The sequence below is a fragment of the Hemicordylus capensis genome, chromosome 3 (genome assembly GCF_027244095.1).
Source record: "Hemicordylus capensis ecotype Gifberg chromosome 3, rHemCap1.1.pri, whole genome shotgun sequence".
Classification (NCBI taxonomy): Eukaryota; Metazoa; Chordata; class Lepidosauria; order Squamata; family Cordylidae; genus Hemicordylus; species Hemicordylus capensis.
Genome location: NC_069659.1, coordinates 50,233,241 through 50,259,234, shown reverse-complemented (window position 1 = coordinate 50,259,234; position 25,994 = coordinate 50,233,241). Strand labels below are relative to the sequence as shown.

The window sequence follows — 25,994 nt, the reverse complement described above, 5'->3', positions numbered from 1 at the left end:
AGACACGCTCCCCCCTGCGTCTGACGTCAGATGCGGGGGAGTTATTTCGGTCCCAAACAGGGCCACACATCCATGTTTGGAGCTGAAATTGGCCCTTGCTGCACTGACAGCATGGCCAGAGCCTTAAAGGCAGGGAGAGCCACACCTGGTCCTGCTGCCAACACAGCGGGGCCTTTCAATCTCCCTCCCAAACGGGGCCGGTCTCCTTTAAGGCAGGGAGAGTCGTTCTAGCCCACACAGCTCAAAGCAGCACGGGCCAATCTCTTTTTCAAATGAGGCCACGTGGCCCCATTTGGAAGGGAGACCATGCTCCTGCATCTGATGACAGATGCGGGGGCATGGCTAGCTGGGCGTGTCTGATGTCAGATATGGGGCCAGGGGGCTGTGGTGGCGGCCGTACATGGGCCGCCACCAGCCTGGCTCCACTCCTGATCTCCAACCACAATGGCTGAAGGTTGGGTACTTTGCTTTAGAACAAAGCCCAGTTCCATGTTATATACAAAAACAGGGATCTGTGATTCCTTAACTGTTGATAGAACAAACCAGGATAGCTATTGCTTTTGTTAAGCATATGCTGTAACTAACTAATAGTTTCAGGGTCCAAGAAATTTAGGTCCAACAAATGGAACACACAACACATAATCAACTTGTGGAATTCTCTGCCACAAGATGTGGTGTTGGCTACTAGTTTGGATAGCTTTAAGAAGGGTTTGGATAACTCCATGGAAGAGAGGTCTATCAATGGCTACTAGTCTGAGGGCTACAGGCCCATCTCCAGCCTCAGAGGCAGGATGCCTCTGAATACCAGTTGCAGGGGAGCAACAGCAGGAGAGAGGGCATGCGCTCAACTCCTGCCTGTAGGATTCCAGCAGCATCTGGTGGGCCACTGTGTGAAACAGGATGCTGGACTAAATGGGCCCTGGGCCTGATCCAGCAGGGCTGTTCTTATGTTCTTATTGCAGAATGTGGTGTTAAGCATTATGCAATATCTCGGGGGAAGTCATTAAGAGTCTAGGAAGTGGTCACTACCCGATGGGAAGGGCTGATCTGAGAATATGAGGTGACCCCCTCCTCCTCCCCTGCCAACCTCCAAGACAAAGGTTTCTGTCTGGTGAGTGAAAGAGATATAAGTGACAGTCTATTCAAGGTGAAACAGAGATACAGGGCTTGTTCTCACAGTTGGGTTCAAGGAGCATCCTGCAAGGTTCCAAGCCCCATGAATATTCCGAAGAAACCATTAATTGTGTGTCAGCAAACATCAAGGGAGGAGGAGGGGAAGTGATTATGAGCTAGACTCGATCTTCATTCACTGAATATATTTACTTATCTCATATGTATACTATTTTGAATATTTAGATTTGTTCATACCTTGCTGTTGTGTGTTTTGTGTACTTTCTATTTCTGGTCAGTGACCGTAATAAAGGAATCTGAAATCTAAGAAAGACAATGCAGGATGTGCTTTTCCTCCATCCATCCTTATTGGGTAAATAATTTGAGTGGGTCACTGTCATCCTACCCAGATTGGGCATTTCAGGAAAAGCTTGAAATGAAAAGATTGAGTGGGGAGCTCAAGCACCCTAGAATGCAGAGCTTGCTCTCTGGGAACCTAATGTAGCTTGTTGCTGATTTGTAGGAGAGTGCTCTGCTATTTCAACTCCATCTCAATTTGTAGAGGGCTCAATTTGCATATTTGTAAATAAACAAAGTATTACAAAGACACTATAAGCCTACAGTGATCTCATCTCAATAGGAAACCAGGACCTGAGTAGTGCTGTATCCCTGGAACCTTTCTTCACTTGGGGAAGTGGGGAGCAAGATCCCCTAACAGCATCAAATCAGGATCAAACTGTGTTTAGATAGCTTGATTTGTTCTAACAGTTAATTTTTAAAAAACCACAGTTCCCAGAGTTTGTATGTAATAGGGAACTGTGGTTTGTTCTTAACATGAAAGTTGAAGCTTTCACTCTTGCACATCTGAGGGGGAAAAACAGGGAGGGGAAATTTTTGCCCAGCACGGGTAGGAGTCTCCTGGAGTAGCTGGAAATCCCCTCTCCTGCAATTCCCTGTGGTTGCTGATCTGCATATGCTGCAACGCTAGTCCGAACCCAGGAAATTTGAATGAGAGTTAAGATCTGTCTCCAGTCCCGGTGTTTCCCCAGTCTGCTCACCTGGCCACACCCAGACACATGGAGTGTCAAATTCTCTTTTGGGTGCATCAAAGATTTCCCTGGAGAGAAAGGGGTCACTGTGCAAAAGTTCTATCACTAAGCACAGAGAACGAGGACCCCACGCAAGCGGGGGGCCCTTTTTTGAATGGCTCAAATCATGAGTGTGCAGTCCACAGAAGACCAAAGGTTTTTAAGGTCCTCCTCAGTGGACTGGCCCTCTCATCCCTGGGCAGCAAGCCAATACAGGTGCAAGAGTATGGTTTGGTCTCTATGAACTGTTTTGCCAGGGTGAGCCATCACAAGAGCATCCTTGGTCACTCACAGTGGGCCAGACCCCAGGATCTTTGCCATCCCTAATATACATATCCCCTCCTAGGAAGTCATCACGTTCCTTTCCCGGAGTAACAGAAAAAATATTGCCCTTCAGCATCCCTTTGCTGAGACTTGTGCAAGACTGTTTTGTTGTGGGCTCTTATGAGGGTGATGGTACAATTGGTGTCAGATGAAGGGCTTGCATGAAGGGATTTAAATGTCCTTTCCCTACCAAGGGCAGGCGGACCATTCCAAAAAGGCACAATCATTCCTGGCACGCTCCCTTGAAAATCGTGGCCAATGGCTGCTGCCCTGCTGATGTTCTGACACCTTGCCCACAGTCTGGCAATGTGAGCACTATGGAGCTGATTGGGATGTGGCCTCAGTGGAACAGGAAGAGGGAAGGGCTCCCCTGCCCTGAAAACGGAGGTTGCCGGGCTGAAGTTGGACAAATGTCTGTGATGTGATTCATGGTTAGAAAAATTAACTGCAGGCTTAGCGGCCTCCGGTTTCACATTATGTGTGAATGTGGCCCATGGCTCATTTATACTGGTTCATACAGTGCTGAACCATGGTTTAGTGTAGGGCTGCTCAACTTTGGCCCTGCTCCCATAATCCCTGGCAATTGGCCACTGCGGCTGGGGATTATGTGAGTTGTCATCCAAAAACAGCTGGTGGGCCAAAGTCGAGCAGGCCTGGCTTAATGTTACACCTGAACCAGCCTAGTACATTCTGGCACTGGCAAGCAAAAAAGTATATTTGAATGGTTTATGAACACTATACTAGACTTTTAGACTCCTTCTTTCTCTCTCTCTCTCTCTCTCTCTCTCTCTCTCTCTCTCTCTCACACACACACACACACACACACACACGCACGCTAGTTACAAAAACATTTTAAAGGACATCTCACACTGTAGTGCTAATCTTAGTAACAAATGGCCATTAGTCTATGCAGCAGCTGAATGCTCCTCATTTTTGGAAACAAGCCTATTAGTGTCTGAAAATATGAGGCTTATTTTTTCCATTGAAATGTATTACTGACAGAATGTTGCAATACAGAAAAGGAATATCAGTGACAACACTGTCCTTCAAATAATCAGCCTAAAAGATATAGCAGGAATTATCAGGCTTCACCTCAAAGTTAAGGCCTAGTTTTCTACTCTTTCCTGAGTTGTAATATATTAAACTCTGGGTTCCTCTGCGGAAATGCAATGTCACTTGGCTGATGTGCTCTCGCACAGTATGTCAGCCAATAGCTTCTTCTTCACACATATGTGCACATGTTCTCTGCTGTAATAATGACACTTTTAAAAAAAATCACACATGCCTAGCAAGTATGTTTTATTGCTGTGTCCTTTGCTTAGGGGCTCATGTATACAAAATCTTTTGCCCTGAAGTGGACTACTGAAAGGCAGCCATCTTTGGTAGTCCGCAGAATTAAGTGGAGAGTAACAGGTGCATCTCAAGAGAGGCTGTTCTAAACAATATGAAAGGGGGAAAATAAAGGCTCAATAAATGCAACAGGGATCTTTGCTATGGCAACTGGATCCTGGGCATCACTCCAGGTGTCATGCCTAGACTGCCTGTCCCAACCCAGCAATTCCACAGTTACTGTGAACAGGGCTGTCCTTAGAGAGCCCTGGTGGGGTGCAGGGCCTGGGGCAAATCAGCCAGTGCGGGGGCCCTTCCAGTTAATTCTAATGGGGGCTAAAAGAGCGGGACCCAGGGCAGTTGCCCTGCTTGTCATGCCCTAAGGACAGCCCTGACTATGAAGGACTATATGCATAATTAAACTTCCTTTTCATTTTTATTTTTTAAAAGATCACCTTATTTAAATGCATCATTTGGCCTGTCCCTATAATTTAGGGTGAATAATCCCTGCTAACTGGGGAAAGAAGCAAGTGGTGGCTCTCTCATACTGAGCAGGAGGAGAGTACTAACTGCCCCCTCCAACCCAACACAGCATCCCTCTAATGGTGGTTGTTGGTGTTTCCTTTGTGTTTCTTTTTATTATATTCTGAGCCCCTTGGGGACAGAAAACCATCTTCTCATTCCATTTTTGTGTGAAACACTCTAGTAACATTTTTGTTGAAAAGAGGTATATAAATATTCTAAACAATAATATTTTCCATTTTTGTGTGAAACACTAGTAACATTTTTGTTGAAAAGAGGTAGAAAATATTCTAAACAATAATGTTTTCCTTGTTCCTCTTCATAGTTATATGAAATAGGTAGGTAACTGAGCAAGAGATTGGACGAGAAAGGTCTCAACTCTCAAATTCTACCATTATCCTCATTTTGCTGATGGCAAATTGTGGATGAGAGATAGTGAAGCTCTTCTCACGATCAGAGAGAAGAGCTTCGGGGTTAACTAAGGGGGAAGGCGGGTTTACCTTCCCTTCCCCACAGATGATCAGTGTTATATTCCTGGGCAAGTGGCTTGTCGGCCCAGATGAGCAGTGGCTCTCCCGCAGGCCGCCTGCGCCTTGCCCCGGCTTGCCTGGCAGCTCTGGGAGTTGGGTGCAGGCCAGGGAAGCGTTGCCATGCAACGCCTCCACACACACATACACCCGGAGCCCTAGTAATGCACCATGTAAGTGCACGGTGGGAGCCCCCTCCCCCCAAGTGTGTCCACCATGGCTGCAAGCCGCTGCGACATACACATGATCTCAAAGCTCAGTTTGGGGGTGCACTCATACCCAAAACCCACTGGCCTACTCAAACCTGCTGGCCAAATTAAGAGGGCCCGCCGCTGCACCGGTGCCGGGAGCCACACAGCTCCTGGCAATTCTCATGCACAGCAGAAACTGGGCTGGGCTCCCAAAGCCCAGTTTCTCCTACGCATGTGAATAGCCTCACTGACTTAGTCAAGGTCACTCAGTCAAAACATGTTTTTATTGCTTTTATTGTGTTATTGTTCAGGCTGTTAGACAACAGTGACCTCCACGCTTGCGCAGAGGCCTGAACCAGGCCCAAACTGGCCTGGGCTGCTCAGGAGGAGGCTGCTGGGTGTGTGGAGGGGAGCCGCTACCACAACATACCCCTGTGGCTGCTGGTACCTTTAAGGTACTTTTCCACTCCCCTCCTACTTTTAGGGAAGCCCCCCTGCCCCCGCCTTTACTGGTAAAGGGGAATCCTCACCTGAGTTCCAAGTTAGCTCAGTTCAAACCAGGCCTGGTTAAGTTCAAACTCAGAATGGCCAAGGCCAGTCCGGTTCAGTCCTGAACCCTTCGAGCTGAACTAGCTCGACATCAACAAGCCCAGCTTGAACCGAGCCGGCTCGCACACCCCTAGCAGAGAACCACTGCCAGTCAGTGTAGACAAGACTGAGCTAGATGGGCCATCAGTATACCTTGACAAAAGTATGTATCACAGACCTAATCTGTTCTCTAAGACCAATCCCTATTCACAAGCAACGTGTGTTCTGCAGTATCTGCAGCTTCTGGACGTTCTTCAAGAGTTTATTCTGAGAGAGAGGAAATATAGTAGCTGATGGAGGATGTTACTAATGCATGGATGACAGTGCCCAGGTCCCTATCCTCAAGGCAGGGGCACAGAAGGCTCATCAGCCTAAGCTATTAGACATATTCCTGGTTTCAGCTGCTACCTGAAAATCCAGAAGCACTACCAATCTGAGTCCCGCCTGACTGCACACCTGTTCCTTGAAGGGAGTGTGATCCAATAAGCACAGGCAGACTTACCTCCTCTAAATCACTGTGCCTGTCCACTATCAACATTTTTGTATGTATAAATATACTATGCACACAAACATAATTAAAGCAGTAAGCTGATCAATGTACTCTTCTGCCTGGGAGAGAACTATGAAAACATAGAGTAAGACCCGGAATCTCCATTTTGACTTGGAATGAATATTTCACATGGAAAGCTTTGGAAAGCTGCTCCAAGAGCAACACCAGAGAAGGAAGATATTTTTAAACTGAGTTGCTTATTCTGAGTTTAGCTCTGGGATAGAATGAGTTTGCACTTTCGCAGATTTTAGATGCCAGTTCCAACTGTTTTCTTTTATCAAGCTCACTGCTGTTGTTGTCACATACCGTAAGTCTTCTGCCTATCAGCTTTGTTTATTATTATATCTGTCAATCATATATAAAGATGCTATTTTTATTTACACAGTTTTGTTTCTGATCATAACTACACACTGATTATGACTTTCTAATAGTGTGATCAAGCCTTAGTTCTGAATTATCTCTTGCCTTAAAATACCAGACCTTGGCTTCTAAATTGTGTGTTTTAAGATTTAGAGGAGGCAAATGTTCACATCTTGCATTTTAAAATGAAAAGCTGAAAACCTGGTTTGTGTCGTTCTGTTCCAATTAATTATCTCAGAGCTTCACTGTAAATGTCAACACGCAGGGCTAGTTTTTAATATTGCAAAAGGTTATTAGTTCACAGGTATTTGTTTATATTGGCCTCATATAATACAAGATCACAGGAGTGTCCCTGTTTTCCTCTGTGGAATGTGAGAGGGAATGAGGCTGGCATCCAGCCATATTTCATTCCAGCTGGAAGCTTTCACTCAAACAATTGTTTTGTTAGTATTCAGCCCTAAACCCACTGCTTCTTGGCTCTTTACCCTCTTAGGACTACTGCTTAATGCTGCAGTGACAGTGGAAGTCACAACGGGCAGAATTCCTCAGACAGCATCTAGACTCAACAAAACTATGTCTTCTAACTTGCCTGCCCACAACCCCCTGCCAATAGTGCACACCCCCTTCTGTCTCTAGGTCATATGCAGAGTTTTACCTCAATCATACTTTCTCCTTGGCTGGGTTTTTTTTCTCCCCAACTCCATGTTCCTATCAATTATTTCCTCAGGTCCTGCTTTTCAAGCCAATGCCAACTTTATCCTATAGCTATCCTCTTTCTTGACCAACCTCCCACCTCTGCCCTCCAATATCCCTAGCCTTTCCTCATTTATTAATATCAATAGCCTTTACTCATTTTAAGGCTTGCACAGTTGCTTTAGAGGCCTCCACTCTGATTTGCCCCTTCATTTCTCGAATCTCTGGGCAAGGTTTCTGGGCAAGGTTTCTTTATTTGATTTGCAACACTACTGAAAAGTTACATTACGAATGCGAGACGCATACATGAGGCTTACACAGGGTTATACTCGAACAACAATACCTACATATATAAGCTTACAAGTAATACAACTACAATAACTGAAGCGTGAGGATAGAGATGTGTCTCATGTGATGGGAGGATCTACATCGATGGTCCATTTCCACCTCTGCTCCCATTTCCCTTTAGGTAAGGTACATTTCTCTTTCAGGCCATGCAACAGCTTCCATGCCAATAGCGCAGTCTTATTCGCATGGACCACCCGATCTTGCCTAATCTCGAGGTTTCTGTGAACAAACATGGCATATGTCACATAAAGGTTAACCACCCATAAGACACACGTAGGAACTTTCCACTTAGAACGCACCAATGCTCCGGACGCGTCACGATTGCCAGTCGGTTTCTTATTAGGGCCCGGTAGAGGGCGTGGACCCGTCGCTCCCGAGGCAACCGCCTCCCACAATTGACCGCTCAACTCAGGCCAATCCAAGGTCTGTCCGATGTTCTTCCACACTTCTCTCGCTGTGATGCAGTCGGTCAGGAAGTGCGAGTGGGTTTCTGAGTATGCTAAATTTGAGGCCCAAGCTTCTTGCTGGCAAAGGATCCTCGGGCAGAGCCGTTGGTTGGGCGGGAGCCACCGCCTGTTAGCATTCAGGGGTAGGACTTGGTGGTAGACTCTCCATTTCATCTCCCATAACTGGAAGGGAATCTCTCTCTCCTTGAATAGCGCGATCGATTCCCCTTGGGACCGCAGGTACTGAGAGATGCCCGGTTTCTGTAGTCTGTTCTTCTCCGCCTGCTTATATGGGCCCTCCTCGAGGATCGTCTCATATAGTACTTTCCCCGTCTCCCTGACGGATCTGGGTTCCTTGAGACTGGCCGATTCCACCTTCCACTTTCTCAGCTGTGCGGGGAGCTCTTTGAGGTAGTCCGGTAGGGCTGTTCTGATCGCCAGAGTCACGTTTCCTGTGAAGCTTCCTCTGTCCCACCACGCCTTTCCCCATACGGACGTGCGCCAACCCGAGGGAGGGAGGTCCACGTTCTCTGGAGAGCTCCCCTCTCATCGTGGACGGTGATTCGGGCCAACGGGCCAAAGTTATAAGAGATGAATCTAGCCAACAGCAGGGGCTGCAGGGCCGGCAGTGCCAGACCTCCCATCTCGACCTGACAGTAGGCTTCCGCCCTGGCCAGTGGGAAATACTTGGCCCTCCATAGGAAACCGAACATCTGACCCGTCACTCTCCTCGCTAGGTCTGCGGGAGGGGGGTACACGACGGCCAGATTAGACGTCAAATCTCTGGCCCCATAACATAATGCCAGACCAAAGGTAAACATGCTAGAGGTTGGAGTTTGTAATCATCCAAATGCATGAAGCCGTGGTTTCATCAGCCAAACGTGGCTCCATTTTCACTTCCAAACCTGAAGTTTAGCCCTTGGTTTGTAGTGAGTTTCGCTACTGAAACCTGAGGTTCAAAGGCACCATTGTGTCATCTGAATTTTGCTAGTGATATAACCTGGGTTTTGTACACAAGCTCCTCCTGCAACCATAGAGACGTCAGCTCAGAGCAGCCCAGAAATGCATCAGTTCTAGGGCAGCCACGTTTCTCACTGGCTGCCTCTCGGAGCTTAAGCTCCGCCCTCTTTTGCCTCCTTACTCCTCCTGCCGCTGCTTGGCAACAGGGATGCCACATCTCTAGAGTTCATGCATTTAAAGGGGCAGAACGGCATTGGAGAAAGTCCACTTCCCCCTGTGTGTTTTTGACCTTGTGTGTTCCTCAGCAAAAAAGAAAGAAATAAAAGGATGGGAGGACAAGATGGAGAAGCAAGAGAGGTCCCCAGCATTTCATCATTGCAGTGCTTTGTGCACACACACACACACACACACACACACACACACACACACATTAAGCCCTAGTAACACAGATAATTGAACACTTCTGAACACATATCTCTATCGCCCTCAGTTGCCCCAACCTTCCATTTTAAGAATGAGGACTTGTGCATGGCTTTATTTCAGGCCTGCTCAACCTAGGCCCCCCAGCTATTTTTGAACCACAACTCCCATAATCCCCAGCAATACTGGCCAATAGCCAGGGATTATGGGAACTGTAGGCCAACATTTGCAGGAAGGCCTAAATTGAGCAGCCCTGCTTTATTTTCATGAGGGAGGTTTCCGTCCACACCTATGTCCCACTTGTTGGAAGATAAAGGACTTTGCGCTGTCTCTTGCCTCAGACAGTGGAGGACAGACTAGTAAGTCAGAGGGCTAGAGGGTCAAGACATTTGTCATCACTTCTCCACTGCTCTGATGCTATCCCTTTTGATATGTAGATTGCTAATCTCAGGGACTTCCTCCTTCCTTCTCTCTCTTGCTACCTGGCCGTTTACCTTGCAACATGGCAAGTCTCTTGCCCTGCACCATATGTGCAGAGAAGATGTAGAATCCATCTGCATCCACTTAGATAGATAGATTAGAGATCCTAAATCCTCACTTTCCTATCTAGAATAGAGTTCCTTAATAAATGCCTTTTATATTGATTTGAAACTAGCAATTGGCTCCAAGTTACTTTACTCTCAGCACACACGCATGCCTAACTAAATCCGCTGTGTCGTGCCTCTGTGCACTCTGCTATATTGAGAAAGGGATTCTCTCACCACAGAGAATTTCCAGCACCACTTGTATTCCACATTGCTTGTGTAATGCACTTAGAACTTTTGGGTTCAAAAGACTTCACCAATGTACCCGTGTACCAATGTGCCAGCACACCAAGGTATTCATGTACTATCAGACCATAGTCCAAGGGACCCCTCTGATATGCCAGTGCACCCTTGGGCTATCAAATTCAGGGAGGGCTTGGCCAGTGGGTGTGTGAAGAGACACAAGGAATCAGACCAGGGATGTCTTTTGTTGCTTGCTTGCTTGCTTGCCCTGTTTGTTTATCATATTTATATACTGCCTGATATAGATAAATCTAGGTGGCATACAAAATCCAAATTACAATATAAAATAAAATAACAATTAGAACACCTTCACAGAATAAAAACAATTAAAAACAATCACAGAAAAGAACAAAACAATTTCACAGAGTAAAACCATTGAACAGTTTAAAATTCATTTTAATTAAAAGCCCGGGAAAACAGGTGTCTTAAGGGTCTTTCAACAAGCAATCTGAGATGAAGAAGCTCTTGTTTTGACAGGGAGTCAAAGCCCTAAGGCAGCCACAGAGAAGGCCCAGCTCCAAATCACCACTAGACGGGCTGGCAGCAACTATAACCCGACCTCCCCGTATGATCTTAATAGGCGTCATGATTCATGACATACTTGAGGAAATAGGTTTCAAGTTTGGATGTGCAAGATGTTTCAAGCTCTGAACATTCCGAGTTCAAAACAGGCTGTTTCATGTGTTCCAAACTTGAAACAAAATGCCCTTCAAATGAAGGGCCTGTTTCGAGCTCAGAACAGAACAACCCCGTTCCAAGCACCATATTGGAGGGCTATTTTTCTGGAGAGAGTTGGTCTAGTGACGGGGTCAGCAGGTAGACCAGGCCTCTGCTCTGAACTTGACGCATCGGCCCTACTCAGAGGGCTGGTCTACCCACCACATGAGGGAGAAGGGAAGAGAGGAAAGGAGGAGATGAGAGGGAAGTTTGATTGATACTTACTAGCTGTCAAACAACTACCCACCACATGAGGGGGAAAGGGGAATATGAGGGTGGTAGTGGAGATTTGATTGATTAGCACTAGCTGTCAAACAACTATTATTTGTTTGATTTTCCTTCCTTGGCCCTTTGGCCATCAAGTCTTTTATTAACACATCAAAGTGGGGATTAGAAAGGTAAGGGGAGAAGGGAAAGGTCACAACTAGACCCAGGAGGACTGATGCCAGATGTCCATAGTGTGGCATGGTCCTTGGCTGCATTCCCAACAGCGGAACTCACAGCCAAAGGTAGGACCATCCTTAGGAGGGTGCAGGGTGGGGGTCAAGGGGCACTCCCCCCTCAGCCACACTCATCCTTTTCCACGGCTTCTCTCCCCCTTGCCCTCCAATACCACATGCCATGCTGAGGAGTTCGATCGCTTCCCTCCTCTACTAAATGAGAGGTGCACGTGCACCCTGATACAATTTACTGAGAAGCAAGTCCCACTGAGCTTAGTGAACTTACTCTGAGATAACTGTCCAGGATTGCAGCTTTAAATGCCAATTCTCCATCTCTTTGGAGCAAGCACAGAAAAAGCACAGAAAGCAGTACAGAGTTCAGAATTCAGCATCTTTAAAATCTCAGCTTTTTCTCTCACATAAGAGAGAGTGTTGATTTCAAAAATCAGAATTTCCCAGAGTAGGGGGAGAGAACTGTTTGTGATAAGCATAGGTCTTTGCTAGCTGGGTGGTGGGGGTGGTTGGGCCCCAACATGGGGCTTTTGCTTCTCCCCCAACTTTGGCCGCAATCGCCCTGCATGCCTAAAGGATGGGCTCTCTCCGGGAGCTTCCTCACCTTCCAGATTAGCAGCTGTGGAGTGAAGGAAGCACCTCTCTCCCTGCCAGTGCAGAGGCCATCCCATCGCCCCACAAGGCTGTCTCCTCCTCTGCTGGCCTGGGCTGGGATGGGGGCAGGGGCAGACTACATAAAAGGCGGCAGGTAGAGAAAGGGCAGCAAGCAGCAAGGAGGAGGAGCTACTGGAGGGCAGCAGAGCAAGGAACAGTGGCTGAGTGCAGGGGTGGTCGGGCCTGGAATGGAAACTGAAATGTCCATTAAGAAAACTTTGTGAAAGCAATTGTGGAAACCACACACAACAGTGGCTTAAAGAACAGAAGTGGATGAGTGCATTTAAAAACAGAACTTGAAGTCATTTTTCTGTGTTCTCAGCTGTGCAAAGAACTGGAAATCCATTTCCCCCCACCCCCCAGATGAACATTCTCCAGCTCCTTGTGTCCTCTGCAGGGACACCACCTTTTCCGATCTGCTATTCAAGACACTCACAGGGCACACAGGGCTGCCCTCCTCCTGCTCCATAGCAGGGGAGGTGCCTGCACACTGTAAAGTCTCCAAAGTGGTGACAGGAACATCTACTTCCTTTTTCCTCAGTGAAGAAGATTTGAGCAATGGTGGGCCATGCAGCATGGCAGTGTACATCACCATGGAAATGGTCTGGGAAAGCATGGAGGAGGACACTGCCTTGATACTTATGCCTAGAGCATAAGTATGTAGTCTGTCTTTACCCAGTGAAGGTGGGAAGAGAGGGGACCAATCCTCTCTTCCCAGGAGAGGGAGGAAGGAGGCCCCAAGTCTCTTCCTCCCCAACTAGGGAAGACAGTTTGTCTTTCACTAGGAAGATTAAAAGAGGGCCTCCACAAGCAGAACACAGGGATCCTCACAGCCAGAAGTGACAAGCCATAAGTCCAACATTTCCTAGCCCAACCAGGGCCTTTCCCAGATGGCGATTTTACTTTGCTACACCATGGGAAGGGCAGGTGTGTATTCACACATTGGGTGGATAGGGATTAACGTTGAAGTCTGTGCAAGACATTGGGGAGCACCCCATACACAATTTGGGGTTTTCCCCACACATTGGAACTTAGCCTGCATTATCTCCATGCTAAATAGTTCCACTTTTTACAGGAGCTTTTTGGGATACTTCAATATATCCTATATACACTGATATTTGTTCTGAAATGTATGAAGGTGCCATGCTGATAGAGCACCTTTTCTTAAAACCTTGCTTTTTCATTTTTTATATTTTTAACATTTGCTTGGTGGTTGTGGGAACCTCATTCTATGCCCACATGGTACATTTTGTTTTCCTCTTTTAATAAAATTTATCTCCTTTTTTCCCCTGTTGAAAAGCCTCCTGACTCTGTTTGACTCCCAGTGGTACTTTATGATGAACATAAAGAGGCTTTTCTTAAAGCCTCACTTTTTGATTTCTTTCTTTCTTTCTTTCTTTCTTTCTTTCTTTCTTTCTTTCTTTCTTTACATTTGCTTGGTGATGTTGCAGAACATCATTCTATGTACCCACACCGTGAGGGTGTGGGGTGCATAGAATGATGTTCTGCAAGACCACCAAGCAAATGTTTTTGTTTTTTTAAAGGGGGGGCAGGGGGAGATAAGGCTTTAATAAAAGCCTCCTTGTGTTCTTATGTTCACCATAAAGTACCATTGGGAGTGATACATCCTACAAGGACTTGAGCAGTGCACGGTATGAATGGTATGGATGGAATTGGAAGGAACCAACAGAAACTCTATCAAAGCAGCCCAATGTGAATGGCCCCCAGATTTCCTCACTTAATCCCACGGTTAAGCTTGCCATCTGGGAAAGGCCCTGGAGTTGCCAGGGCTTAAACCTGGGACCTTCTGCATGCAAAGCAGATCCCACTGAACTACGGCTCCATTCCCAAAGGTGACATACATAGGTCTCCCATCCAGACACTGACCATATCAAACCTGCTTAGCTTCAACGAGATGGTTGTATCGTGTACCCTTAGACCATGCCCTGAGATCCAAGATATAAAATTGTATGGTGGTGGTGATGGTAAGTATCACTCACACATACTGTGAGTATATCTATCAGTTAATCCTTTCTCCCTTTTATTTGTCTGTCTTAAATACTCAGAATTCAGCTAGTCAAGACTTTGAGATAGATTAAATGGCTTGTTTCTAGAGCCAGATTCTTAATCAAGGGATATGAATTTCCTGTGTCAATTAAAGGGAGTACATACATTCAGGATTCTTAAGACCTTTAACATATGTATGCTACAAGCATATCAATGAAACCAAGTTAACAGTTGTGTTTGTTATATTCTCTTTAGGTCTCTATACCTCTCCTGCAAGCAACATAGGAACCATATTGGAACCACTAACAACTGTTATTGTTTTTTCTATACTTCATTTAAAACCCCTTCTCTTAGGCTAAGTAGGGCAGCAGCCAGATACAAAAAGGAAAGCACTGTTATACCTTTAACAACTTCACTGAAGAAATAACTTCAGCTGACCCAGCTTTTCTGACCCTTACATGGCAAGCTGCACCTGTTAATATCCAAACCTCTCTACACAACAGTTAGGGGTATAGGAGCACTGAATCCTTTGCATATGGCTACCCTAGGGCTGAAGATCCAGGCAGTATCAATACCATGCAACTTAATGATGTGATTTTGTGACAAGTGGTTGTTCATTATCTTGGCTTTAGTTACAGTATCTCTACAAATAGTCGGAGGGTGGCATAGGGGAAAAATGTATTTATAGCAGCTTTCTTGTTAGAGCTGATAGCTGACATACCACGCTGAGCACAGATATCAAGTCCTAATGATACAAGACCAGAGAACAAATTTGCCCGATTAAATTCCTTACAATCTAATTTTATGTTAAAATGCAGCAAAATTATAGTAGTTTGTTTATAATAAAAAAGGAATAAATATGTAAATATCCACATTAAAGCCCCTTCTCTGTTTTAAGGATGTCTTCCTTTTAACTGAAAACTGTCTCTAAAAAGTAACCTTGCAAAACCAAATTCCAGAAGTTAGAGGACCACAGACATGGCATGGGGAGATACAAAAGCTGTCTATTCTGACCGCCCTATATGGAAACCAGATCCACTAAATTCACAAATTGTGTTTTACGAATTAATCTGTAGGACAGAGCCCACCATAATTTCCACTTATACAGCCTAACCTTATATGTGTTTTCTGAAAAGTAAGTTCCACATTGTTCAATTGAGTTTATTCTCAGGCAAGGGTGCAGAGGATTGCACCCTTCGTTTACTGCAAGGAGCTATCAGAAGCAACCACAAAACCCCAGCATCAATTGCCTAAAAAATTAAGAAAAACATTAATTGTTCTAATGTACTCACCCAACCAGACAGAGATTAGAAGAGGGGGTACTGCCCAGCTGTAGAATTTCAAAGCCTGCAGATTCATAGCCAAGTGTCTATCTTCTTTGCCTTTGCCTTTCCCCCCAAATGTATGGGCAAAACAAATCTGTGCCTTTCTGTGTTGTTCCCAGAACAGGATCTCACATTCTGCCCAGTAAATGTCACACTTACTAAGGTTACCAGAGCTTTGAGTTCACAGCACTGTCTGCTGCCTAGAGGGCTGCCACTTTTGGACTCACTACTGTTATTTCCACAGGAAAGTTTTAATCTGTGTTAGGGAAGCTACAGAAAGGACTATCAAAGGGGACACAAAAGGAGTCAATATGAGGGAGGAGTTTAAGAATTATTTCATCTCAGTAAAACTCAGAACTTGCAGTTGCTTGCAAGATATTCAGGTGATTTTCCTAACATTCTTTGTCTCTTGTTGAACCCCTCGTGAAAGTCGCAAACACAGGCAGGATTGCTTGTGTTCCCTATTCCTACTTCAAGGAGAGTTCTGAACAATCTGCCCCTAAAAGGACATAATCTTCTCGGTGGTCTGCTCTATGCCATTAAAATTAGATGGGTTTAGTCTATTGTTCTTGAAATGTGTCCTAATGATATTTTGCAAGCCACTTTAGTATGGAAGAATTATGGGATACAATTACTTTAAACAAACTGATGTAAGCTTTCCTGAAGAACCTTTTTTGGCCCTGGGATCAAAGTTGTCTTTAGCTTGTGTAGGGCTCAGGGCAGAAGTTGTTTGGGGACCCCGTGATGAATCAATCTTGTTCCAGACCTGCTGGAGCTAGAAGGATCTCTGCTGCTGTACTGCAGTGCAAGGACTCCCCACCAGTATTCTCTCTAACAAGGATTCCCAGATGTCATTGACTACAACTCTCATAATTGTGAGCCAAAGGCCACTGCAGCTGGGGATGTTGGGAGTTGCAGTCAACAACATCTGGGAATCCCTGATAGAGGGAACACTGCTCCCCATGCAAGTCCCCTTCAGATAGCCCTGCTGGATAAACTGAGTGTTAATTTACTTTATCCTCCCTTATTCTTTAACTAACAATTGGGTTTATCCCATGAGGGTTTTTGAAGACAACCCATATGGACTCACATGTGTTATGAGGGCACAATAATAAACAAAGGCTCACAATCTGTGGGAACAGTCAGGATTTACAATATCAGCCCTGGAACATGTTTTCTATGCCAGAGCTCAGCCCTGGGACCTGTAAATATAAAAATGAAGAAGAGGACATTGCTGGCAATATGCAGAATGCTCTAGTTCGTAACTGAGTAGTTATGATCAGCCAACATACATTTTAGGGATGTTCCAGGTTAGAGGGTATAAGTTCCAGACAGGCCTGAGTGCAGGAACATGTGTGCGGTGCAGGGACATGGTGGAGGGGTGGGGGGGTGTTCCCCAGGGTATGGGGCCATGGAGTGGGGAGGGAGTGTTGAGGATGCACTCCCTGCTGGCCGGAGCATGGCACCAGGGTGACATGGTGCCAGTGGAGGGTGATGCTGCTTGCCATGTGTTGCTGGCTATGGCCTGTTGTGTAGCTCTCTCTGGTGCAGCAGACATGGGTGGGGCATGCAGGTGAGTGTGACAGGCAGAGTGGAGACAGAGGTGTCTGGGCTGTATGGCCATGGAGTCTGGATGTGACCTGGAGCGTCAGTTGCGTGAGCAGCAAGTAGGTAAGGGCATGGTGCAAACAGGTACCTGAGTTGGGGTGTAGGGCTTGGGTTCACATGACTGATGGATCTGGGATTAGTGACTCCTGACACTGTCAGTCCCTTATGAGACCTAAGATTAATGAAGCCAGTTAATGATCCAGGATTGCCACCTGGGCACGGGTTCACACAGTCACTCCGGTTGGTTGGTTAATGACATTAATTCTAGACTGAAATTATTGTGCAAACCAGCCCTTAATTTCCATTGTAGTATTTTGGATGTTGTCGCATGAGGAATTATGTGAATAGGTCTTTCTGGCCAGTTAAGTCTAAGAGTCAGTTAGAATTGCTCAGTTGTTGTTGAAGGCCAGTGCATGTCTGGATCTGTTAATCAATGTCTTTCAGTATGCAGTGTTTTACTGCCTCAATAAACAAATCTTTGTTTTCTGTATTCAACCTCCAGTCTCCAGATAATCTCTTCTCTTGAGCTAAACTGCTTCACCACCACGAAAGCATACTCTTCAGAGTGAGGATTTTAATGTTTTTCTCCTCACACCCCTCAACAAAAAACACACCCCCAGCATCAAACTAAATGTGACTTCAAATGATTTGGGGACACACGTGCATATTTGCATAGTCTAATGAACGCCACAAGCCTCACTCCCTGACGCTAGCCAAATCTTGGCTCGCCTGTAACCTACTAAATACAGTAGGAGAAGTAACGACGACGAGGGCTCTGCCGAGACACAACGCAGCAGCCACCCTTGTTAACGAAAATAGATGGTTGAGCGTTTGTGTGTGTGACGCGTGCTTCGATCATTAACGGCCGCTAGATGGCACTCCTGGGTTCTCTTCGGCCTGATTGTGGTAACGTGGTGCCTCGACCTCCCTGAGTTGTTCGCTTGGAGACTGTCAGGCTATTTCCATGAACCTCGGAAGCCCGCAGTCAGCCCCACGACAGGTAATGAGACAGGTGCCAGGAAAGCTTTAAATAAAGGCAGGGAAGGTCTACCAAAGCCCCCTTTCATCATCTCAGTCATCATTTAGTTCCCTTTATTATGCCATCAAGTTGGCTTCCTTATTTGGGGATAAGTATTCCTGTCTAGTTGTGGCTAAAATTCCCATTATTTGTTTGTTCATTGCTTCCTTCTCCAGTTGACACGGGAGGGAATATTAAAACGCAAACATCTAAAATATTGTGCCTGACAAATAAAAATGGCGTAGTCAAAAAATGTTCATTCTCAGCGTCGATTTGGATATTTATCATGTGATGTGCCCTGATTGACTTCTGGGATATACAGTATATGCATGGAAAACATGAAGGCTTCAGTTGTTAAAGCAGACTCCAGTGTGACATAAAAAATGGATGTGTGTGATTTTGTGATAGCATGGCAGAGAGTGAGAGTGAGAGTGAGTGAGAGAGAGAGAGAGAGATTAAGTGCCGTCAATTGGTGTTGACTCTTAGCGATCACATAGGTAGATTCTCTCCAGGATTATCTGTCTTCAACTTGGCCTTTGAGTTCTCTCAGTGGTCTATTCATTGCTGTCATAATCGAGTCCATCCACTTTGCTGCTGGTCATCTTATTTATTATTATTTATTTATTCAATTTCTATACTGCCCTTCCAAAAAATGGCTCAGGGCAGTTTACACAGAGAAACAATAAATAAATAAGATGGATCCCTGTCCCCAAAGGGCTCATAATCTAAAAGAAACATAAGACAGACACCAGCAACAGTCACTGGAGATATTGTGCTGGGGGTGGATAGGGCCAGTTACTCTCCCTCTGCTAAATAAAGAGAATCACCATGTTAAAAGGTGCCTCTTTGCCAAGTTAGCAGGGGGTCTTCTCCTCCTCTTTCCTTCAACTTTTCCCAGCATTATGGACTTCTCAAGGGAGCTGGGTTTTTGCATAATGTGTCCAAAGTATGATAGTTTGAGCCTGGTCATTTGTGCCTCAAGTGAAAATTCTGGATTGATTTATTCTATGGTCCATTGGTTTGTTTTCCTGGCTGTCCATGGTATCCTCAAAAGTCTTCTCCAGCACCAAAGTTCAAAAGTGTCAATACCTTTTCTATCTTGCTTCTTCAATGTCCAGCTTTCGCATCCATAGAGTGTCACCAGTGTCGGCGCGTCCATTAAGGTGAACTAGGCAGTTGCCTAGGGCGCCAAAATGGAGGGGGCGCCGCGCTGGCCAGCCTGCCGCCCCCCCCCACCCCGAGCGGTCAGCCTGCAGGCCCCTGCCTGGCAGGGGAGAGCGAGGGGCCAAGAAGGCAGGACAAGGCAGCAGCCCTTTGTCTGGCGGCGGGGCGAGGCGGGGGACCCAACCCGGGGCTGCCGCTGCCCCCCTCCCAGGGCTCCCCCCGCCGTGCGTGGCTGGGGCCAGGCAGGCAGCAGCAGCAGGCCCCGACCAGCCCCCGAGGCAGCAGCAGCAGCAGCAGCAGCAGCAAGCAGGCGGCGCCGCCTCCTTCGGGGCCGGGGTGGGACTCAGCTCACTCTCTCTGGCCGCGCCGCGCCTGCTGGACGGAGCAGTCCAGGCCTTGCGAGGACCGCCTTCGCCTCCCACTCCAGAGGGAGCCCCCCGCGCGGAGGTTTCCACCGAAGGCCAGCCAGCGGGGGCACCTGCCGGGCAGCGGCCTGCTGCTGCTGCTGCTGGGCACCCCGCAACCCCGGCCAGCCAGCCAGCCGCGCCTCTGGCGTGGCGGGTCTCCCCAGCCTGCCCCCACGCCCTGCTTTGCCCAGCCTGTGGCTGCAGGAGGAGGAGGAGGAGGGCGACCACCCTCACCCCGGAGCCCCAACCGGCCACTGGGCGCCCCGGAGCCGCTGTCAGCAGCGGGCCGGCTCTGCTGAGTGACTCTCAGCACGGGAAGCCCGCCGCGGCTGAGTCGAGGGCCTCTCATCCCATTGGCGCCCCTGGCTGCCTAGCTCCTGCAAGTCTGCTCCATGGGCCCCACATTAGAGCCATGCTGAGCCATGCTGACCACGGAAATGGCGCCCATGCATGCGTAGATGCCTTGTGTGTGCTGGGACCTCATAAGGAAGGTGCTCCAGGCCCTTGATAATCTTGGCTACTGTTCTCTGCACTTTTTCCAGTTCTACAACGTCCTCCTTAAGATACAGTGACCAGAACTGCACACAGAACTCCAAATGTGGCCACACCATATATTTGTATAAGGGCATTCTAATATTAGTATTTTTATTTTCAATACCCTTCCTAATGACTCCTAGCATCAAATTTGCCTGTTTCATAGCTGCCATGCACTGAGTCAACACTTTTAATGAGCTGTCTACCACAACCCCAAGATCTCTCTCCTGGTCAGTCACCAACAGGTCAGACCCCATATGCGTATATATTAAGTTGAGGTTTTTTGCCCCAGTATGCATCACATTACACTTGCTTACATTGAACCACATTTGCTATTGTGTCGCCCACTCACCCAGTTTGGAGAGATCCTGTTGGAGCACCTCACAATCTGTTTTGGATTTCACTACCCTAGTTTAGTGTCATCTGCAAATCTGGCCACTTCACTGGTTACCCCAACTTCTTGATAATTTATGAACACATTAAAGAGCACCAGTCCGAGTACATATCCCTGGGGGACCCCACTTCTTATATCCCTCCATTGTGAAAACTCTCCATTTATTCCTACCCTCTGTTTCCTGTCCTTCAACCAGTTACCAGTCCCCACATGAACCTGTCCCCTTATCCCATGACTGCTACATTTACTCAAGAGCCTTTGGTGAGGAATTTTGTCAAAAGCTTTTTGGAAGTCCAAGACTATGTCAACCGGATCACCTTTATCCACATGCCTGTTGACACTCTCAAGGAACTCCCAAATGGTGCACATGGTGTCTGCACATGCACAGGTGCCATTTGCATGGTCAGCATGGTGTTGCTGACCAAGCAAATGTTGCTCATGCATGTGCGGATAGATAGATAGATAGATAGATAGATAGATAGATAGATAGATAGATAGATAGATGTGCATGCTGGCATCACGTGGGGGTACATGGGGAAGTGGAGAGCAGGTAAGGACCTGCTCTCCTCTTTCTTAAGGCTCCTGCTCCCTGCTCCCAAATAGTGCTCAAACTGCGGTTCGTACACACCCCTACTGTCTCCCCACAATAACTCCTAAGTGACTGCGCATATAATTAAGTGCACATCTAAAACTAGATGAGATAGATGGGTCTCAGCTCTTAGAGCAAAAGGGGTGCATGAGTGGGCACAAGGGAGCAAAAATGTCCCTGGGTTGCTGAGGGAGGGAAACCACCAGCTGAATGTCAGTTTGCTCTTTGTTCCTATTTGAAGGAGGAGCAGAGACCCATCTTTAATTTTTTGTCCTGGGCCCCCCTCTAACCTTGGTACATCTCTGATCCAAGAGTTATGAGTGACTGTGACTTCCTCTTAATTGTACACTTGGTGGCAGACCTGGGTTTGCTATAGTGTAATGTGTGAAACAGCCCTTCATGTCTAATATACTTAGAACATAGGAAGCTGCCATATACTGAGTCAGACCATTGGTCCATCTAGCTCAGTATTGTCTACACAGGCTGGCAGCAGCTTCTCCAAGGTTTCAGGCAGGAGTCTCTCTCAGCCCTATCTTGGAGATGCCAGGGAGGGAACTTGGAACTTTCTGCATGCAAGGATGCAGATGCTCTTCCCAGAGCAGCCCCATCCCCTAGGGCCTAAGGGGCATATCTTACAGTGTTCCCATGTAATCTCCCATTCAAATGCAAACCAGGACAGACCCAGCTTAGGAAAGGGGACAATTCGTGCTTTATTTTCTCTTTTCTTCTTCACACAAACCCCAAAAGTTTTTATCTAGATTTATATTTGAAGATTGTTAGCAGTTGAGTTCTTTCGCAGTTGCCAACTCATGTGATTTGAGAGGATTTTGGCAGTACACTTTTTGATAAAGCCGTGTGAATCTCAGCTTTTGTATAATCTCAATGACTGCATGGGGGAGTGGGGAAACCTTGAGAATGAGAATCAACACATGCATTATAAAATACATGTATTATAAAATACAGGGGAGGAGGAAAAAATTCAAATAAAAAATAGCGCTCTATATGTAAGTCATTATGATTTAAAATGGTTTTTGTAACTTTATTAGTGAAATTGGCATTTTTAAGTTTGTTAGTTATTTTGCATTTTTTTATTAAGTGCCATCAAGTTGGTGTTGATGCTTAGCGACCACATAGGTAGATTCTCTCCAGGATGATCTGTCTTCAGCTTGGCCTTTAAGGTCTCTCAGTGGTGCATTCACTGCTACCGTAATCAAGCCCATCCATCTTGCTGCTGGTCATCCTCTTCTTCTCTTTCCTTCAACTTTTCCCAGCATTATGAACTTCTCAAGGGAGCTGGGTTTTCACATAATGTGTCCGAAGTATGATAGTTTGAGCCTGGTAATTTGTGCCTCAAGTGAAAATTCTGGATTGATTTGTTCTAGGATACATTTGTTTGTTTTACTGGCTGACCACGGTATCCTCAAAAGTCTTCTCCAGCACCAAAGTTCGAAAGCACCAATGCTTTTTCTATCTTGCTTCTTCAAAGTCCAGCTTTCACATCCATAGAGTGTCACAGGAAAAACCATTTTCTGAACGATTCTTGGGTATAGACACATCATGGCATCTAAATATCCTTTCCAAGGCCTTAATTGCAACCCTACCAATTGCCAATCTGAACTGTATTTCTTGACTGCTGGATCCTTTACTGTTGACAGTCAATCCTAAAAGGCAGAAGCTATCCACCACTTCAGTGTCTTCATTGTCAATTCTGAGGCTGGTTGCTGTACCCGTTGTCATTAGTTTAGTCTTCTTTACATTTAGTCGTAGTCCAATTTTTTCACTGTGCTCCTTAACTTTCATTACTAGAGTTTGCAGATAATCCGCATTCTCAGCTATCAGAGTGGTGTCATCAGCATAGTTCAGGTTATTGATGTTTCTTCCTCCAGCTTTAAAACCACATTCATCTTCTTCCACTCCAGCTTCTCTCAGTATATGTTCAGCATCTCGTAAGTTGAATAAATAAGGAAAAAGTATACATCCTTGTCTTACTCCTTTGTTGATCTGGAACCAGTCTGTTTCACTCTGTTCCATCTGGACTGTGGCTTCCTGTCCTGTGTATAGGTTTTTCATGAGACCAGTGAGATGTTCTGGGATGCCCATTTTCCTAAGGATATTCCACAACTTGATATGGTTGATGCAAACAAATGCTTTTCTGTATACAATAAAGCACATATTGACTTCTTTCTGGTATTCTTTGGCTTTCTCAGTTATCCAGCATGCAGCAGCAATGATGTTCCTCAGCCTTTTCTGAAACCAACTTGAACATCTGGCTTTCCCCTTTCCACGTAGGGCTCTAATCTGCATTGGATGATCATGAGCATTCTTTTGCTAGCATGTGAAATTAAGGATATTGTGCAATGGTTTGCGAAATCTGTTAAATCTTTCTTTGGTATTTTGGGGTGCATTTTGGGGTTACAGCACACATTAAAAACCCATCTACTTAAATGGAAAACTGGGCAAAATTCAAAAAGAAAGATCGAGATTATAAAGGCAATAATGGATTATGACATTTGCCACAGTTGTGTACGTTGTGAATTTTCACAAAGTTTTAGAATATACAAGAGATTTATGTTTTAAAAGGTGAACTGCTTTTCCTGAACAAAATAACAATATGTTACATGATCTGAAATAAAACATATATGATATGATACAGTGGCTAGGGTTTTGGCCTTGAATGTGGGAAACCTACTTCAAGTTCCAGTTCAGTTATGAAGTTCACAGGGTGCCCTTGAAGGTAATTTCTTCTCAGCTTCATTTAACTCACAGGACAGTTGTGAGGCCAACATGCCCCTCTGAACTCCTTAGCGGAAGAACAGGATAAAAATGTAAAAATACATTTATATTAGTTATGACAGGGATTCTCAAACTTGGGCCCCCAGATGTTGTTGGACTATAGCTCCCAAGTTTGAGAACCCTTGACCTGACATTTGTAACTACTGTACCAGAAAAGAAGGAATAAATTATCCAAGTCATGAATTGTTCGATGTTTAAACAAAATATATCAGATATACTTCATAATAGATATACTTTTACCACGCCCCTGGTGGCGCAGTGGTAAAACTGCCGCCCTGTAACCAGAAGGTTACAAGTTCAATCCTGACCAGGGGCTCAAGGCTGACTCAGCCTTCCATCCTTCCGAGGTCGGGAAAATGAGTACCCAGAATGTTGGGGGCAATATGCTAAAATCATTGTAAACCGCTTAGAGAGCTCCGGCTATAGAGCGGTATATAAATGTAAGTGCTATTGCTATTGCTGTAATCTCTCTGACAGTGGTTTAATTAACCCTGTGCACCATAAAGGGGAAGAGTAGAATTTTTCAGATGTTTAACAAAGCCAGGGGCGTAACTATAATAGGGCAAGGGGAGACAGTTGTCTGGGGGCCCACTGCCTTGGGGGGGCCCTCAGAGGCAAGTCACATGACTGACTCCCCCAGATGCGCACCCACCCGGGCTTCCTTGAGTTGTATTCATCCTCCGAAACTGATGTGAGTGTTAAGACCTGGAGCTACCAGAACAGCATGTCTTTCTCTAGTATCATTAAATGATTTGCCTCGTCCACAATTTCAAAACCTTTAAAAAATAATTTAGGATGATGTTCTGTTGTGGCACATAGGAGATATATATAACTATGCTTTTTGTTACCACTATTCAGCCTCATTTAAGATTTCTTTACTTCATGAGCTGAGCTTCAGTGAGGGGGGGCATTTTAAAATCTTGTCTCTGGGCCTACTCCCACCTTGCTATGCCCTTGAACAAAGCCATTTATTATTTCAGTGACTAACATCCTGACAAAGTTACTCAGGATACTTAAGAGATAGTATTTTTTAAAAAACCTTCTAAATTTCAATAGGACTTCCTCTAGTAAATTTAGTCAGGATTTCAGCCAACACGTTTCAGCTTTCTCCCTGAAAAAAACACCCATTTCATTTCACATATTTTTCCTGTAGGTGGCTCTGTTTTGAAATGAATGGAACTCTAAGCACCATGGCAACACCTTTTCATGGCACACATATCATGAAATCAAATATATCGTGTTTGTCTGAATATCCAATGTCATGTCATTTTATTTATGTATTATTATTTTAAATATCCTGCCATATGTCTTTAATTTAATGTATTTATTGGGAAGTTTTTAACCATTTTTTAAATAAAATATTCCCACAGTGGGAATATTTTGAATCTACCTAAGAGTAAAGGCGTCTTCCCACATTACACAGGGGAAAACCAAAGTGTTTGTCACAACATCTTCACAATAAAATGGCAGGGATCTGTGGTCATGAAGAAAAGACACATATATCGTGTACATCATCATTTTTATTTAATATATTTTGAATCTGTCTTATTTAATTTATTTCTATCTTTATTAATACAATTATTTCTAAACTGTAGTTTCATTAACAATTATTTCAAAACTGTAGTTTCATTAATGCAGCCAAATATAACATTAGCCCTTTTTTTAATACTGTATCACAGTGCTGACTCATTTTCAGCTTGTGATTGATTACAATCTCAATATGCTTTGCAAACCCAGGCCCAAATAATGACAGGACACATGTAGTTGGAAAAAACCAGGGCCACTTTATTGAATATTTACAAAACCTGCAACGAGGACTCTTAATTAAAGTGTGGGTATCCCCTATGTGGGTCAATCTCCTAGAAGGTATGTCCACAGAAGGGCGAAGGACTGCACTTTGATTTGGCTCAGTACCCAGTCCAAACCTCTTCTCTACCATAAGATTACCCCCTTCAAGGAGATGCATGCCAGCCCACTTCAACCCAGGTCGCAAGGTACTGAGTGGTGTACGCTGGCATGCATCTGAGTGGGAGCAGATCCAGCTTGAGA

At 45.5% G+C, this 25,994-nt stretch overlaps 2 protein-coding genes across 4 annotated transcripts in view; one reads left to right on the top strand and one right to left on the bottom strand.

Moving 5' to 3' along the window:
* LOC128349505 (uncharacterized) overlaps positions 1–17,122 on the bottom strand; it is a 99,597-nt gene extending 82,475 nt beyond the window's left edge. For both annotated transcript variants that reach the window (XM_053305903.1, XM_053305902.1), the window contains exon 1: positions 15,406–17,122. Coding sequence is in view for 1 of the 2 variants with exons in the window: in XM_053305902.1 (XP_053161877.1) it covers positions 15,406–15,472 (67 nt within the window). In the remaining variant the exon portion in view is untranslated. The remainder of the gene's footprint in view (positions 1–15,405) is intronic.
* Positions 17,123–17,902: 780 nt separating this feature from the next.
* The window catches only part of GRAMD1C (GRAM domain containing 1C), a 118,521-nt gene continuing 110,429 nt past the window's right edge, over positions 17,903–25,994 (top strand). For both annotated transcript variants that reach the window (XM_053305881.1, XM_053305878.1), the window contains exon 1: positions 17,903–18,046. In XM_053305881.1, coding sequence (XP_053161856.1) covers positions 18,011–18,046 — 36 coding nt within the window. In that variant the 5' untranslated portion in view covers positions 17,903–18,010. The remainder of the gene's footprint in view (positions 18,047–25,994) is intronic.